Source organism: Lactuca serriola, chromosome 9 (assembly GCF_051521515.1).
Source record: "Lactuca serriola cultivar US96UC23 chromosome 9, Lser_US96UC23_V15, whole genome shotgun sequence".
Classification (NCBI taxonomy): Eukaryota; Viridiplantae; Streptophyta; class Magnoliopsida; order Asterales; family Asteraceae; genus Lactuca; species Lactuca serriola.
Genome location: NC_136416.1, coordinates 174,003,261 through 174,020,686, shown reverse-complemented (window position 1 = coordinate 174,020,686; position 17,426 = coordinate 174,003,261). Strand labels below are relative to the sequence as shown.

Here is a 17,426-nt window from a genome sequence, read left to right as displayed (position 1 = left end):
TTATAGAAACCGGTTTACTCAGCGGTCGAACCGGTTAAACCGGTTGAACCGGAAACCGGTCATCATACCGATTCAACTAAAAAACCAGTTTTTAAAACATTGCTCTCTTCTAGGGATGTCAAAAAATCCCGTGGGACCCCGTTCCCCGGGGGGGGGGGGGGTGTCCCGTTTGGGGGAAATTTTTAAAAAATATCGGGGGTGGGGACGAGGGCAGGGACAAGGTTAACCCCCATTTTAATTTTGGGGGCGGGGGCGGGGGTAGGCAATCCCGTCCCGAAACCCCCATGGGGACCCCGTTAATAAAATACACATATATTTACATATATTAATTATATAAATATAATAACCAATAGTATGATTTCGAGCTTCCAAAAGTAATCAAAAACATGTTTTTAAGTTGTTAGTATAATATTTTTAGATGTCATAACTTTTTTATTTTTAACATATAAAATTTTGCTATAAATAATTATTTGTTACTTAAAAAATAGTTTCTTTTAGCCTAAATAACAACTTCTTTTAGCAAAAAAAAAAGGCAACCCAAAATCAATTGAGGGCGGGGGAACGGGGGCGGGGGTGGGGGTAATAAAGGGGATTCGGGGGCGGGGGCGGGGGTAGGAAGGCTGGACATGGGGACGGGGGAGCGGGGAAATTTCGGGGGTGGGGGTAGGGGATGCACTCCCTGTCCCGTTTGCCCCCGTTGACATCCCTACTCTCTTCCCACTCGCTACTTGTGTTCTCACTCTTCCACAGGTAAATCAATCCATTTCAATTAAAATCATAAACATGAGTTTGTAATTTTTATACAACTTTCTTCATCCTTTTAGTTCAACTAGAAACACAAATATTAGGTCAAACAAGAATTGTGTCGCCATAGCTGTTGCTATCCTTCAATTCCACTTCTGTCCATTTTTTGAGATACATAAGTAGTAACAAACCACCGGTTTGACACGAGAGACCGCATATCAACCCTAACCACAGCCCCTACATTTTCATAAATATAGCTTTAGACACGAATAACATTATTAAAAAATTAAATAAATAAATAAATTTTCTACTTTATGCAACAAATATATCACCTTTGCGTATAGTTTCACTAAAAAGGCAAGGGCAACAGCAACCGGCATCCCAATAACATAAAACATTGCCAAATTTACACACACAGCCAAATGCTGCCAACCGCATCCCCTTGCTACACCTACAAAATTATTTAAAATTAATTAAATTTTAGGTTCCCAAATATAGCTAATTTTTATAATTCCATGAAGTCTCGATTATTTATTAGAGGCACTTGTAAAAATTTTGGTCATGATTATATTTAGTCCCCAAGTATAGCTGATTTTGCAATGTTGGTTCTTGTGAATGTTTTAGTTTAGTAAAATGATTACTTTTGGCCCCACAATATATTTGATTATTTTGCAATTTTGATAATTATGTTGAGATTCTTGTAACATTTTTGTTCCATATTCCAAGTAAATGATTAATTTTAGTCTTTGAGTTTAGCCAAGTTTGCAATTTTGGCCCTTAAGGTTCTTGTAACAATCTTAACTAATTTTACAATTTTGGTCTTTATTTGAATTTTTGTAATATTTTTGGTCCTTGTTCCAAGTAAATGATTATTTTTTGTCCTTGAATTTAGCTGACTTTTGCAAATTGGTCCAAAAAATATAGTCATATACTTAGAACAAAAACTTGACAAAAACCATAAATAAAACCAAAATTGAACAAAAGCTATACTAAGGACAAAAGTAAAGGGCTTCTGACTTAAGACTCCTTAAGTTTGTCAGGTTTTATTGGTTTTGTCCTTATGACGATTTTTTGTTCGTTAATGTGCAAAATTTTTCAAATTTTTTTCATTTTTCCCTTGCTACCTATAATAGTAGGTGTTAGGGACAAAACGGACAAAATTTAACAAACTTAAGGACTTTAATGTTAAATTTGGAAAACATACTTAGGATAAAAACATATAAGATTTATCAACTTGAGGGTTTTTTTTTGTAAATTTGAAAAGCATACTTAGAGTAAAAACATCAAAGATTTGTAAAAATGACAAAAGTGAAAAAAAACTTTAACAAATTTTGGACATTAACGAACAAAAAATCATCAGGACAAAACCAACAAAATTTGATAAACTCAAGAACTTTTAAGTCAAAAACCTCAAAAGTAAATTACTTGATTATTTATTATATGCGACACATGAAAAATGTTATGTTTACTATTTTTATACTTTATGCAAACCTGATAAAACTCCTTGGATTGAATCAACAGTGATTGAGATCATCAAAAAAGGTGTCATGGAAGCGAATTGGTTTATAATCACACGACTGTTACTAAAGAATCCCGCCCATATATTGTGACCAAATCCCAATGCTAAAACAATGACAAGTGCAAGAATCACTGAAAGCTTTATGGTCACAGCCATGGCCTCTTTAGCTTTGTCGATATTTTTAGCTCCAAGCTCATTTGACACACGTGTGCTGTTAAGTTAAAAAGAGTCGTTAACTATGGTTAAGTTAAAAGTGTCGCTAAAAAAGATTGTTGCAACTAACCTTGCAGCAGCACTAAGACCATATGTAACCATGTATGCAATTGCTTCTGTATTTACACTGCAATAAGGAGTATAGTAAATTACATAAATCATCTGTGTGGTTTGGGTAGTCTAGAGGTTTTGTCAAATTTGCAAAACGATTTTTTTGAAAAGTGTTACTATTATTATTATTATTATTATTATTATATATTTTTTAGCAATGATTTCTCTTATTATCTTATAAATAAACATTGTATAATGATGACATATGGTTACATTGGAAGCTTAAAGGACACTTTGCAATAAAAAATCACTCAAAGGACATGTTGCATGAAAAAGAATGTTCCCTATAAGCCTTTTTTTGTCTAACCATATTTTTCTATTGCTCCACGTTTTCCTTTTATAAATTATTCTTTTGAGAAATTCTAATTTGCAAATGAACATCATTTTTCATGAACTGGTTCCCTTGTCGAGAATAACTATGTAAAAAAGGGTTTTGCGAAATAAAATTTAAAAAAAAGTAATTTTCATAATTCATTGACCCTTTTCCCCAAAATATAGCCGTTTTCGACAAGTATTAAAAACTTTCTTATTTTGTATTTATAATTTACACATTTAACATCATTTAATCAATTTTTCTTATCAACTCCATTTTAACCCAAACTATTTATTACTTTTATCCAAACACTGAATTTAATTGACATTCATTCTTACCACATTGCGATGAGGGAAGTAGTTATTTCTGAATTTGGCAAAATCCCAGCTAACAACACAAGTAACTCAAAAGCCCAATATTCTAAACTGCAAAAGATTCAATAAAACAACAAAAACATTTCAACTTCGATCAAAACAAGCAACATGTATTCATATACTCTCAAATCTTTAAAAAAATTCAAGAACAACTAACCAAACCATAGCAGCAGAGGGTAAAGCAAGCTTTAAACTCGTAAAAACATAACTAAAACACTCCATTGAAAAACCTTGCCATGTTTCTTTAAAATTTCCACTTAAAAGAACATATCCCGCTAACATAACCACTGCAATCCATAATGAAATTGAAACCGCAATTGGAGCTCCAATGAAAGATAATGAAGTCCAATGTACAAGTGCATAAGTAATAGCGATATGAAGAATTAATGGGATAAGTGAACATATTACTAAAGGGGTTACAACGGATTGTGTTTGGAGAAATCTCAAAATGTTGTTTAAAACACCATAGGCGAATAAACCTGGGACAAGATACTTGATGTATAAAGCAGCTAATTTTGAGATTTGTGGATCTTGTTGAAGTAAAATGAGAATGGGTTCAGTGAAAAACCAAAGAATTGAAATAAGAATGGAGAAGAAAATGGATATTAAACAAGATGATTGTAGATAAATCCCAAGCATTCGGTAAATTTTTGCTCCAAATCCTTGCCCACATAATGTCTCTAGTGCCCCACTTAGGCCCACCTGAGAAAAAAACAAAATAAAAAAAATGCAAAAAGACAATTTGGATAAAGTGAGATTCGTACTTTAGATGTCATTTGTTGAATTCATAGTATCAAAGAATGGAAAACTCACACGGATCTTACTCCGTATAAAATAAAAGAGTAATTTACATGAATGGTCCCTATAGTTTGGAGTAATTTCTGCGTTTGGTCCATAACGTATTTTTTTTAACTCGAAAAGTCATTACTGTTTATTTTTGTTACGCGTTTGGTCTCTGTTTTACATGAAATAACTATTATGCCCTTATTTAAATAAATTAAAATAGTTTTTTTAGGTAAGATAGAGACCAAACGCGCAACAAAAACAAACAGTAAAACCTTACGAGTTCAAAAAATAAGTTAAGAATCAAACACGCAAATTACCGCAAACCGTAGGGACCATTCGTGTAATTTACTCAAAGTAAAAACAAAAAACATTAAAACGTGGGGACAAATCAGTAGGTTAACTTATGATTAAATTAAAACTACTTTTTAGTTTTTATTAAAGAACAAATAGTTTCTACTTTTGGTTTTTTACTAAGAACATGTGATTCGATAATTGAATATTTGAATACCCAAATTGCAGAATCTCATCAATACACAAATTCTAACAGATATATATCGTTTTCTTGGATTCGTAATCATTAATGTCTGTTCAACATAACTACCCCAATCCCTTTCAAATTTTACGAATTAGGGAATGAATTTCGAGGGTGAAGCTCTTCCACACATTAATACGAACAAATGGAAACTGAAAGATGAATGACGCCATGGATGTGTAGGTTAGGTTTAAGAAGTAAATTTGTAAATAAAAATTGGGAGTGACAGAGGAGTAGCGACTAACCATGAAAGAGAGTCCGGTGACGGTGGCCCAGGAGTTAGCGAGGTTAGAGGCGGCGAGCTCAGCTTCTCCGAGGTGGCCGGCGAACATGACGGAGATTAATGGTATGCAATAGTATGCAACATTGGTTAGTATCATAGGAAGGGAAAATAAGATCTGATGCTTAGCCTCTTCCCAATTTAGTATCTTCTTCCACCATAGGCAACTATCATTTCCGCCACCAGCAGCCTCCGCTTCGGCTATCAATGGAGTAGCTGCTTCCGACATCTCTAACTCCTAAAAAATGTCATGTCTGGGCATCGGTATATATAGAGGAGAGATTGGTCACAGTGGTTCATACTTTGGAGAGTGAATTACAGAAATGGTCCCTGTGTTTTGGTTTATTTTGTAGGTTTGGTCCAACTTTTGATTTTGATTTGATTTTTGTATAAGGTAGTTTGAGCAACCACAATTAATTTCTTGTTTTATTTTTTCTTTGGTGTTAGTGGTTCTTGACTTGTTTTCGCTTTCCTATTTGAGGGTTTGATTTTTTTATTTGATTTTTTCGTTTAGGATTTAATGAATCTGCAAAAAAGATGATGTAACATCCCAAAATATAAATAATTTTTTTTTTCATTTTTTATTTATCAAATCGTATAGTATTTTTCGCAAAAATCCATCATAGTAAAAATGTATCATAAACATCAGAGTATAATATCAATTGCTAATGTGGAAAATCCTCAGGGGAAAATGTCGTATAATCAAGTCGAACCCTTCCTTTTGGAACTAGAAGTAGCTGAAAATATTCAAACTATAAAATTGTAAGCACAAAGCTTAGTGGGTTTCCCAAAATACCACATGTCATACAAATGAGTCCAGCCCAATATACAATAGGCAAACATACATATAAATGGGACCAACATAACATGCAAATATGCCATGCCCAACATACATGCAAATGGGCCCAGCCTAATATATATAAAACAGGCCCATCCTAATATACATAAAAATGGGCCAATATATATATATATATATATATATATATATATATATATATATATATATAAAGACAATAGTCATTAAGACAACTAGCATCCTACATAGTATGGTAAGAAGACTCACATGTCTAACAAAGTCAGATAACCACAACTAAGTGCCACGAAACTGGTGCTACAACACACCTAACAATTCAAATAAGGTCTTATCTTAGCCTACCCTCCAAAACTAGCCATTTTGACCAAAAGTCAAACCAGATCAAAAGTCAACGGCCAATGCCCAAGTCAATGGTCAACGCCTCCATTAGTTGACTCTCATGTCGTGACCAACTCAAGGTCATGTTGTGAGAAATGGACTCAAACCGGTCCCAACCCAGATACGATTCAACTTAGTCTCAACTCCACTCAACCCATATCCAAACCATTGTCACGTCGTGATGTACAAGCCATCACGTCTTGACGGAATCAATCTAAAATAATCGGGGAAAACCCCAGTCATCACGTCGTAAAAATCGAGGATGTCACGTCGTGAAAGCGAGTTATCACAGCTTAATGGATTTAACCCTTCAACAATTAAGCCATTCATCCAATCTATCTAGAAAACATTCTATAGTCAAATAATCGGGGAAAACCCCAGTCATCACGTCGTAAAAATCGAGGATGTCACGTCGTGAAAGCGAGTTATCACAGCTTAATGGATTTAACCCTTCAACAATTAAGCCATTCATCCAATCTTTCTAGAAAACATTCTATAGTCAAATAACACCTAAAGGTCGATTCTTTTTAGCCAAACATGCTCCTAGTGAGTCTAAGACCCCAATTAGGTCAAACATGAAAATTTCACCAAAGATTGCATGCATGGATCCAATACACAAGAGCCATATGATATACACATGTCTTTAAGGATCCATAAAGTTGCTAATTTTATGGGATCCTCCTATTCCAAATATCTCATATTTGGAGAAAATGGGACAAACCTTAGATCTAGCCACCTATTATAAGAAAGTTAGGATATTGGATACTAACAAAGGTCCAAAAATGCACAAAATTAAGCCCCAAGCTATCCAAGATGCTCACAACACTTCAAAGGTCTCTTTCTTCCTTCACAAGCAAACACAATTACCAAAATAAGCCCAAAATGGAAGAGAGGGATTATGGTTTTCTCTTACAGGTTTGAAGGTGATGGAGGTTGAGGGTGAAGGAAACCCTAACCCCTCACTTCCTTTAAATATGGTCCAAGTTCGAAATTAGGAATTTTCATTTAATCAAGCGTCAAATCATGACACCACATAGTGTCACGTTGTGACACTTAAATGACCCTTCCCGCATAATGCGGCCATGTTACATGTGATGGTGCTTCCTTCACGTCATGACCCCCTTCAAAATCTATATTTAACCTAGCATTTCGTACCTCCAGGATCTACATGTTACAGATGAAGATGATGTACATACCATATTCAATTTATGGGTATTGTGAACTTGGAATGAAAAAAAGATAAATCAATGTTTGTATTTTATTATATATCTATTCTTGATTTTGTGAATTTTCATCAATTTATGCTTTATGCTTTGTATCTAGTGTCAATGATGTGTATAGTAATTTCGATTGGTGTTTGCTTTTTATTCTATGATTCTCATTGATATCATCGAGGTGTGCCATATAAGAAGATGGGAGGGGCGACGGTTGATTAGTGGTTTGTCGTTGCTGGTGGCCTTTAACACCTACATATGACTAATAAAATCAAAAAAATGATAAATATAAGAAAATTATTATAGTTTCTTCATATTAAATGTATTTAAGGGAAATTTTCTAATGGGGTTAAACGAAAGGACCATTGGTGCTATTTTCTGAAACCATAAGGTTGTGATTTGTCAACTTTTCAAAGGTTAGATCAAACATGCGATTTTAACAGGACAACACGAAAATATAATACCTCAACATCGGTGTATGTGTGTGTCTCTCTCTCTCTCTCTCTCTATATATATATATATATATATATATATATATATATATATATATATATAGAGAGAGAGAGAGAGAGAGAGAAAGAGAGGGAGAGAGAAACACAAACACACACACACACATACTTGGCGAATCCCCGCGAGTTGCATGAAAATATAGTTATTGTAACATAATGATTTTTCACCCAAATTTTTTATTTTTAAAACACTTTTTAACCGGAATACATTAGTGGTCTTTCCAACCTTTCAGCTTTGATATGATTTTTATAAGTAGTAGTTTTGTGTCTGGTCTTTCCAAAAACTCAACCTCAATTAATTTATTGTTTTATTTTTTTTCCTTCTTTGTTTGTGATTTTTGACTTGTTTTTTCTTTCCTATTTGTGGATTTGATATGATTTTTTATTTGACTTTTTATTTTAGGACTTAATGAATCTAGAAAGAAGATGAAGATGATGTGTATTAGGAAATCAGACAACACTTGTCAAGAATCATAAGAAATTTGATGTCACTTGACAAGCTCCGATACCACTTGTTACGAAGTAACACGGATAACATATAAAAGCAAAAGCACAAAAATAAATAGTATTTATGTTGTTCGGTCAAGGTGACCTCTTTCCATGGGTAGGAAGTGAGTATTCTTATTCACAAAGTTCTCGAACAAATATTAAAAGTACAACAAATATAGATTCGATCTACTCACTAATGATACAAAAGGTACAAATGAGTGATTAGCATCAATATTTATAGACTAGAGATCAGACCTAAAACCCTAATGGGCCAAGTCCATCAGTCCATACATCCATGAAAGCTTTCAACCAATCACATGTTGCCATGTAACTAATTTTAGAGCTTTCAACCACCAAATGTAACGACGTAAATTTTCAAACAAAATTTTCATTTTCAATTACAATAAACACATGCCATTTTTTTAAAAATGTCAAACATCAATCATCAATATAGTTTCAAAAAGTGTTTATCACAATCCAGGATCCATAAAAATATAACTCCATCACAGGTGTGTGTACAATCAAGCCGGCACCTTCCCGCAATCCTGATAAGAACCTGAAACACATAACACATAACATGGTAAGCACGAAGCTTAGTGAGTTCCCCAAAATAGCATGCACAAATAATTAGCCATTCGAGGCTATAGCTCTGTAAGAGCCTCCTGTCAATGTGTCTTAGTGGTACCCTCCAGTCCTACAACTCATTAGACCCTCTGGCCCAGTCTAAGTGAGGAGCCTCCGGTCTCATAGTTCATTGGACCCTCCGGTCTGGTCTAAGTATCACATAATATAGCACACATCATATATCACATAGAAAATGCATAACTCAAGCAAGTACATAAGACCCTCTGTTCACACATAATTACCACTCTAGGTAAGTATAATGAGAAGAATCAGCTCGCGAGTAGGTGAGAAAATATCCTCGCGCTCAGATCTAGAACTAGCCGCCGCCGAACACAAAGGATGAATATCCCTAATTAATACTCATTTCACGACTCAAATAACTGACGACTATTCTCTCTCTCTCTCTCTAACTCTTTGAAGTGGATAAAAGACCATTTTACCCCTCCATGGTCTCTATTACTCATGTTGACCAAAACCCCAAAGTCAACAGAAGTCAAACTCGAGTCAGCAGTCCATGTTTGACCCGACTTGTCGAGTGCACCCTTGCGACTCGTCGAGTCCCCTTGTATCATCAGAAGTCTCAAAAAGTCCAGATCAACTCGTCAAGTTGACCCCCAACTCGCCGAGTTATCGCACAATCAAGCTCATCGGGACAAACCCTCACCGACTCGTCGAGTCATCCCATGGACTCGGCAAGTTCCTTCGATCTGATTTCCCATTCAGACGTCCAAAGCCCGATCTATCGTTCCAAACCCTAGATCTAGTCTCCTAGGGTCCAAAATTCATGTAAAGTCTCGACCTTTGCATTCATGCATGGCATAAATGCCTCAAAAATGCAAATACAAAGTCCTACAAGGGTTTGGTGCTCAAGGTCTAGTCTTTAGCTCAATAAAGTTATGGTCATCGCGCTCACAAGGTCTCCTATAGTCCAGATCCGAGGTATTCCAACCTCAAACCTTGTTCATTTGACTCATAGGTACAAAAGGATGAGAGAAAAACCCTAAAACTCCCAAAAATGAGATCTAGCACAAGGCATGGACAAGATGAGAATTTTGTACCTCCACACAGTAGCTAAAGAACTCAAAAACACAGATCTATAGCCTTTCTTTGATCCAAATTACATAGCTCTTCAACCTCCTTCATAGAAGTGCACCAAGATGCTCAAAATGATCACACACTCACTTTACAAGGGATATAATGGGTTTAGGGTTTCTCTTAGGCTCTCCAGGGTGAGTGGAGGCGGAAATGAGGTCTTAGGGCCCCTTAAATAGGTCACAACCGCGGAGATTTAGGGTTTATCTGCCCATCGCCTACTCGGCAAGTCTTCTCTCTGACTCGTCAAGTCCATTCATTAAACCCACGCGGACCACCCGACTCTACTCGACGAGTTGGACTCTCAACTCGTCGAGTCACTATAAATGTCAAAAATTAAAATACATAATAATATTCCCGAAAATCCGGATGTTACAATTCTCCCCCACTTGAATTAGATTTCGCCCTCAAATCTCTTCCCCCATCACATAGATTGATCCCAATAACCCGAAAGCACCACCGAAAGGATCTCATACCACACAACTATCTCCCTCCATAGATACCTGAATCCAAATAGGAACTCTCAAACCCGAAAATGGGTAGACCCATCTGCTACTACGATACCCCTTCTGGATCTTTAGGATCTGGAAAATCTAGTGGCCTGTCTCACTGCCAGGCCACCCTCTCAAGATTTCACCATGTTATCCGCCACTCGAATAACATACCCCAATAACTCACTGCCCCTATGATTCTCTTGGTGCGACTGGTAGAAACAAGTCAATGCCCAAAAATTGGCTACCGATCACTCATACCAGATATATTAAACAAGCCCGATCATATTCTAAAGAATCATGTCACACTAGTATCCCATACACTTCACTACAACCAAAACCCATCTAAACAATGAATTCTCAACACCCTGGCCTCAGACCAAGAGAGATCAAGTTTGCTTAGAAGTATTCTTCGACATCTAACAATCGTAACCCCCAACTCCTTTTTCAAATACACCTTTCAACACTGAGCACTAGGTCATCGTCTGAACTAGCAGTTGAACCTCCACGGTGACCCACTGCATACCCCCAGAAAGTCTCACCGGATTCTTTCTCACAACAATTGTCTCGGCCCATTGTGATACACAGTCACGGAGTTCGATTTATCCCCAACGAATACTACAATCCCAACTGAAGATCGTCTCCTCCCCGACCTCTGTCGTCTACTACTCATTAGTCTAATGCGTCTCACGGTGCCTCCATTACCAACAAACTGACCAACTCAGGTCTAAGACATCGTATGACAAACAATACCCCTCAAAATGGAACCCATCTCTGAATCCAGAATCTCATTTCACTTAATCAATACACCACTAGAGACAATCTCAAATTTGAGAGTTTGGTCTGAACAAGAATTGGAACCACTCGTCCCAACGAAACACGCAACTCGCGACCCATGACCCACACGCATGCGTACATCACTTCTTTGATTCCTTCCGATTGCGGTCTCCACAGCCTAACTCAGAATATAATGATTCCCGACCATTATGGAGACCCCCGTCTCTTTCCCGGTCTAGCCACCGGGTTCTCGAAAACTCAATCCAATAAGGCTACTCAAGCCTAAGAACTCTCTTGCTTCATGCTATAACTAACGAATAACACGGCTTCCTGTAACGCCACGACACTCTCTCACTAGATAGTGAGTACTACGGCTCCCCGCAGTATCACAACACCCTCTCGCTGACTAGTGAGTACTACAGCTCCCCGTAGTATTACAACACCCTCTCGCTGACTAGTGAGTACTACTGCTCCCCGCAGTATCACAACACCCTCTCGCTGACTAGTGAGTACTACGGCTCCCCGCGGTATTAGAACACCCTTTTGCTGACTAGTGAGTACTACGGCTCCCCGCAGTATCACAACACCCTCACGTTGACTAGTGAGTACTACGGCTCCCCGTAGTATCGCAACACCCTCGCGCTGACTAGTGAGTACTACGACTCCCCATAGTATCACAACAACATATTACTTGTCACCCCACAATCTCATCCTCAGGTCATTACTGTTGGATTAGGTGTCTAAGTTCATAACTGTTTCTGGAATATACCTGACCTGATTAGCATGGTCCATTTGGGTTGCATGGCATTGCAACACTTGGATACACTAAATGAGAGAAATAACATTTAAGGTTTATTAATATATTATAAGTTCTAATATATTAATAATATTATTTAATTAGTATTGATAAAGAATTAATTTAGAATTAATTAAGTGATCAAAAAGAGACTAATTAAATATATGGGGTTGATTGTGTAAATCATCTATTCTTGTATAGTTGGGCTAATGAACCATGGTTTGTATGGATTGGGTTAAAACCCATAAGGTGCTCCATGGATAGTCCATGGAGGTTACAAACCCATGGATCATGGAATATGAAAAGCCATGACAATTAGGGTTTACATGGTGTAACCCTACTTGTGACACAACTATATAAAGACCCCATGTTAACCAAAATCGGCCACTACAAGCAAGAAAAGAGGGCTAGCCAATTTTGAGGTGTAAGTGTACTTCTCTCAAAGTTATTCTAAGTGTTGTGGTGTTGTGTGAGATATTTGAGGCATCACACTTGATGTGCTAGGCTCATAAGATTTTTCAAGGAATCCAAGCAACTAAAAGGTATGTTCTTCTACTAGCATTTATATTTGAAAGTTCACCATGTCATGCTAGTTAAGTTAAGAACCTTGGAAAATAATATTTGCATGTATCTTAGTAAAACATAGATCCAAGGTTTCTAGGGTTGCATGTACACCTTAGAAGTGTCAGAATGCTCAAATCCTTTCAGTGGTATCAGAGCCTAGGCTTGTTTACTTGATACTTGATACAAACTTGTAGAAAAAACTCAAAAAAGTTGCCACATCAGCAATTATCGCCAAATTAGATGCCACATCAGCATTTACCGGTTCAATAGGTAAAAAAGGGTCAAAGTGATTACACTAGTCGGTATTCTGTCCTTTTTCGTCAACAAAAACTAATTTGGGACTAAACCATAAACTGGGCCAAAACTTTGGGACTTTTTCGAATATTTCCCAATGTTTAAAAGATTAAATTGAAGAAAAATAGCTACACTTATCCAAAATTAATGACACTTCATCATAATATCTTGTATTACATATAAATCATAAATAAAAAGTTTAGTGAATTTTACTTACTGTTTAATAATTTTTCACAAACTAATGCTTATTTAAATGAATAAAACAAAGAAAAACAGTTAAATTGTTTGAAAACCAACTTTGATATTTTTCCAAGCTTAGATATCTTAAGTAACAGTGGAAAACAAATGTTTGGAAAATTTTATAAATTGTTTCGTATTCATTTCAAATTTGTGTTGATTTGAGCAATTAAATAAAGGAAAAATATCTATACATATATAAAATTCATGGAAAATTTTATAGAAGTCCATAACTTTAGTTGGAACAAAAATAAAAAGTTTGGTGATTTTTCACTACTGTTTTGGATTAAATTAAAATTTCTTCGTGCAAAAGATTTTTAAATTTTAAAACAGGGTTTTATTGATCAAAATTGGCATTTCCATTTTAAGGGCATTATGAAGCAATTACACAACAAATATAATAATTTTCCATGATCATTTACTATTTTCACCAAATTTTATGATGTTTTTAAGGAATTAAATTGGTGAAAAATAGTTAGACAAATAAAAAATTCAAGAAAATTTCTTTTAAAGTCTTTGAAGTAAGTTACAACTGAATTACAAAGTTTGGGAAATTTTATAACTTATTTGATTTAGTTTTAAATATTTAACCATTTGAAACACTTTCCAAAATAATGTTATAGTTACCATTCAATTGACATTGCCAAAAATGGGATTTTTCGCTTGAATTTTTTATACAACAAATTGATTCATAGAAATCTAAATTTCACAAACAAATATTTGTAACTTAAAAAATATTAAATTTTGACATAATATTGGCAAAATTCTATTGTATTAGTAAGTATACCAGTATTAGATTTCGATTAGAGACTCATTAGTGTGTAACATCATTGTAGGAATCGATAGTGGTACAAGTGGAATGTAGTTCAAGGCATAATTTTCATCATCTCAATGCATTGTGAGTATTCACGACTCCCCCTATTTTCGTTTTTTATGTTTTTGGGTGGAAAAGTATGTCCGAAAAACTATTTATTGTTCGTTGTATTTAAATTGATTTGTATCAAACTTGATTGCTATATTTTGCTATGTATGTTTACGTAACTTGAAACAGGAGGCATTATCGTCTTAAGTCCCTTCCCTTACACTTTACTCAAACCATTAACTCTTTGAGTCAATGGTCATTATGGATAACGCTATTAGGAATTGACAACTCCTCACTCGCCCAATTTTTTGAGTGCATGATCCCATATTAATCTATGGAATGATAAACATAGATCTTGATAGGGCATCAGTCATTGGATTGGTTGTGAACTCATTGTTTGCTCATATACATACAAACTGGCTTACTTATTACAACAACGAACTTTGTTTCTCACTATAGCAACGAAATTTTATTATTGGAAACTTATTTACTTGTCTTAGCAATGAACTTGTTTGCTCTTTGTAGCAACAAACTTGTTTGCTCTTTGTCGCAACGTACATGTTTGTTCTTTGTAGCAACAAAATTGTTTGGTCTTTGTAGCAGTGAACCTGTTTACTCATTTGAGCAACAAACTTTGTTTCTCATATTACCAACAAACTACTATTTATAGAAACTTTATTACTCGTTTTAGCAACGAACTTCTATTCATGAAAACTTATTTACTTATTTTAGAAATCAACATCATTTATGGAAAGTGTTATCAATATTTTGATTATCATGATTTCAAACTATATGTCACACCCCAAAACCGATAACGGCGGAATACGTTTCGGGGTGGATGACGTAGTGAACAGTATCATCACAATTGCATAATAGTAGAAACAAGAAACATACAACCATAGTATTACATAGTGAGTTTAATTACAAGCGTGTTTTGTAATATTTAACAATCACCCAACAGTAAATCCAAAAATAAGAGATGGGTCTTGTGTGCTCCACCTTCTCCAAAAATGCCGCGTCTGTACCTGTCTATCTTTGACCTGAAGATACAAGTTATTTTGAAAACAATTATCAGCATAAAGCTGGTGAGTTCATAAGAGTTTAGTGTGAGTTTTTGTATACAAAGCATTAGTATTAAAAATGTATCATTACGTTCATAAGTAGTAGAAACTTAGAAAATCCCATATTTTCCAGGAAAAACATTGTAAGTGACCATCTGTGAAAAGTATGCATTCTTTATTCCTTTGAAAACAGTTTATTTTTATAAATACATTGGCAATCTCCAAATAACAAGTGTGATGGAATAGGTTGAGCCTGTAAATCAGTGATAGAGGTGCAAGCTTCCTTTAGTGATAGATACTTACTTACTTCGGGATGCAGTTTAGCATTTAGTGTAGTATTTTAGAGTAGTTGTAGGGTATTCCTTGTATATTACCAATAGTGAGGATAATAGAGGATCCCATGACCTTCCCGGTCATGCATAGTATAGTGAAGTAGTGGCATCCCTGGGCCTGTACGGCGCGGACTGAGATTAACAGTCGGGATGTAATAGCGTCTGCCCCGTATAGATCTATACATGTAGAGTCGTCTCCTACTGGAACACTCCGGGCGTAGTGAATAGCGAATAGAGTATCTCGTAGCGGGTTAGTGTATTATTGTTTGTTTAGTGTTTTCTCTATGGTTATAGTGTAGTAATTTTTTAGTATTGATCATAGTGTATTCTCTTACTAGTGTATCGTCTAGTAGTAGTGAGTATTATAGTGTAGATAGTCATAACTTTAGCGAGTAGTGGCGGTAGCGACCCTAACCATACCTATTATGGTTATCTTAGTGGGGATGTTTCTTAACACGTTAGTGACTTTAGCATTAAGTGAAAGCAGTAATATTCGTATCCCATACTGATATACAGATTTTATATAAGTAAGAAATCAACGACAGTCGGACGGATAACTACTACCCTAAGCCCACAATCAAACAAGAACAGGAAATAGGGCGAGATATCGGTCCTAAGTGCTCCAAGTCTTATTTATATAAATATATCAGAGTGGTTACATTTTATAAGCAAATTGATTAAATAAAAGTATTTTTCCAAAAGAACATTTAAATTCTGGTTCACTGTTTAAAAATAGTTTGAAAAGGGTAAAACCCGTTTTTAAGGCATAGGGACAAATCACATGTGATTTGAACTAAGAGTAGTGAATCACATGTGATTAATCCTTGTATCTCGGAAATCGTTCTGTAAAACTCTACATAAACATTTATAAGCAACTTGTATCTCCCCCCTAAAACATGTAAAACACTTGAAAGGTTCATTAAAGGGGTATGAACTCACCTGAAATCGCGGAAATCGGGTGAATCGGGTAAATCGGGTAATAGTGTCGATTGAGCGTTTGGTACCAAATAACCACTTGAGCACCTTTTAGGACCCTAATGTCATATGAAATGTGTATTTTACAAGAAGTTAATCATCTTATGCTTTTCATTATAGTAATTGGATATTCTAGTGTCGTTTTCGGGGTTTTAAGGCCTAGAAAGGGTTCCCGGGAGTGGTACAAGGCCATGGATGATTTACGGGAGGGTCCATGAGTTCACTCTCTTAGAGTTTATGGCCTAAAAGCCACCCATTGGGAGTTTACGGCCGTAAGCCCCCTAGGCTTGGCCGTAAACTCAAGTGGTGTCCCAAAGTGTATGTTTAAGGCCTTATATCACTTCCTTAATTTAGTGGTGGGTGTTTTGGACCAAAAGAGAAGGATTAACATCATAATTTGTGACATTTTTGGGGAGTTTACGGCCAAGACTTGTTCTTGGGCCGTAAACTCCTATAAATCCTTCAAGATGAAGGTTTTACTTGTACAACATGGTCCCAAATGGCTTAGAAAAATCCTAGAAGGCCCTATAGTGAATTTGGAACAATTTGGCATACATTTTTGGGGAGTTTACGGCCCAAGAACATCCTTGGCCGTAAACTCTTCATTTGGTATCAAAATGAGGTGTTTAATGGTACAACACACTTCCAAAGGCCTTAGATAAATTCCTTTCATGCATTAGGGTAGTTTAAGGACTTGTTTGACACAATTTCTTGGGTGTTTACGGCCCAAGCTTAAGCTAGGCCGTAAACTCCTCTTTTTGGCCTCAAATGGAGTTGTTTGATGCATTTAAGTGTTCCTTGGAGTCAAGTCTAATTTACCAAACATCCTAGGAGTGTTTTTGGGGCTTAAAACATAGATTTTTGGGGTGTTTGAGGTGTTTACGGCCTAAGCACATGCTTGGGCCGTAAACTCCTTTTTAAGCCTCAAATCCTTGTGTTTTAGTGTCCAAACCCTTCTAGATATATGCCTTAATTAGTATACTAACTTAAGAGAAGGAAAAACTTGGCCTTGGGCTTGAATTTGGGGGTTTACGGCCTAAGGAGC

The 17,426-nt window shown here is 35.9% G+C and overlaps 1 protein-coding gene across 1 annotated transcript; it reads right to left on the bottom strand.

Moving 5' to 3' along the window:
* Nucleotides 1-751: 751 nt before the first annotated feature.
* LOC145073053 (protein DETOXIFICATION 18-like) lies at nucleotides 752-5,125 on the bottom strand. The gene is made up of 7 exons (XM_079019597.1): nucleotides 4,838-5,125; nucleotides 3,432-3,976; nucleotides 3,239-3,325; nucleotides 2,547-2,603; nucleotides 2,236-2,474; nucleotides 1,077-1,195; nucleotides 752-981 (listed from the first exon to the last, which is right to left on the bottom strand). The coding sequence occupies exons 1-7, from the start codon at nucleotides 5,099-5,101 to the stop codon at nucleotides 850-852; spliced, it is 1,443 nt and encodes a 480-aa protein (XP_078875723.1). The 5' UTR covers nucleotides 5,102-5,125; the 3' UTR covers nucleotides 752-849.
* Nucleotides 5,126-17,426: the final 12,301 nt, after the last annotated feature.

Coding starts and splice junctions, on each gene's coding strand:
- LOC145073053 (XM_079019597.1), bottom strand. CDS start 5,101: ATGTCGGAAGCAGCTACTCCATTGATAGCCGAAGCGGAGGCTGCTGGT. Junction 3,326..3,431: donor CCCTCTGCTGCTATGGTTTG/GTTAGTTGTTCT, acceptor AATCTTTTGCAG/TTTAGAATATTGGGCTTTTG. Junction 2,604..3,238: donor ACTTCCCTCATCGCAATGTG/GTAAGAATGAAT, acceptor TCCTTATTGCAG/TGTAAATACAGAAGCAATTG.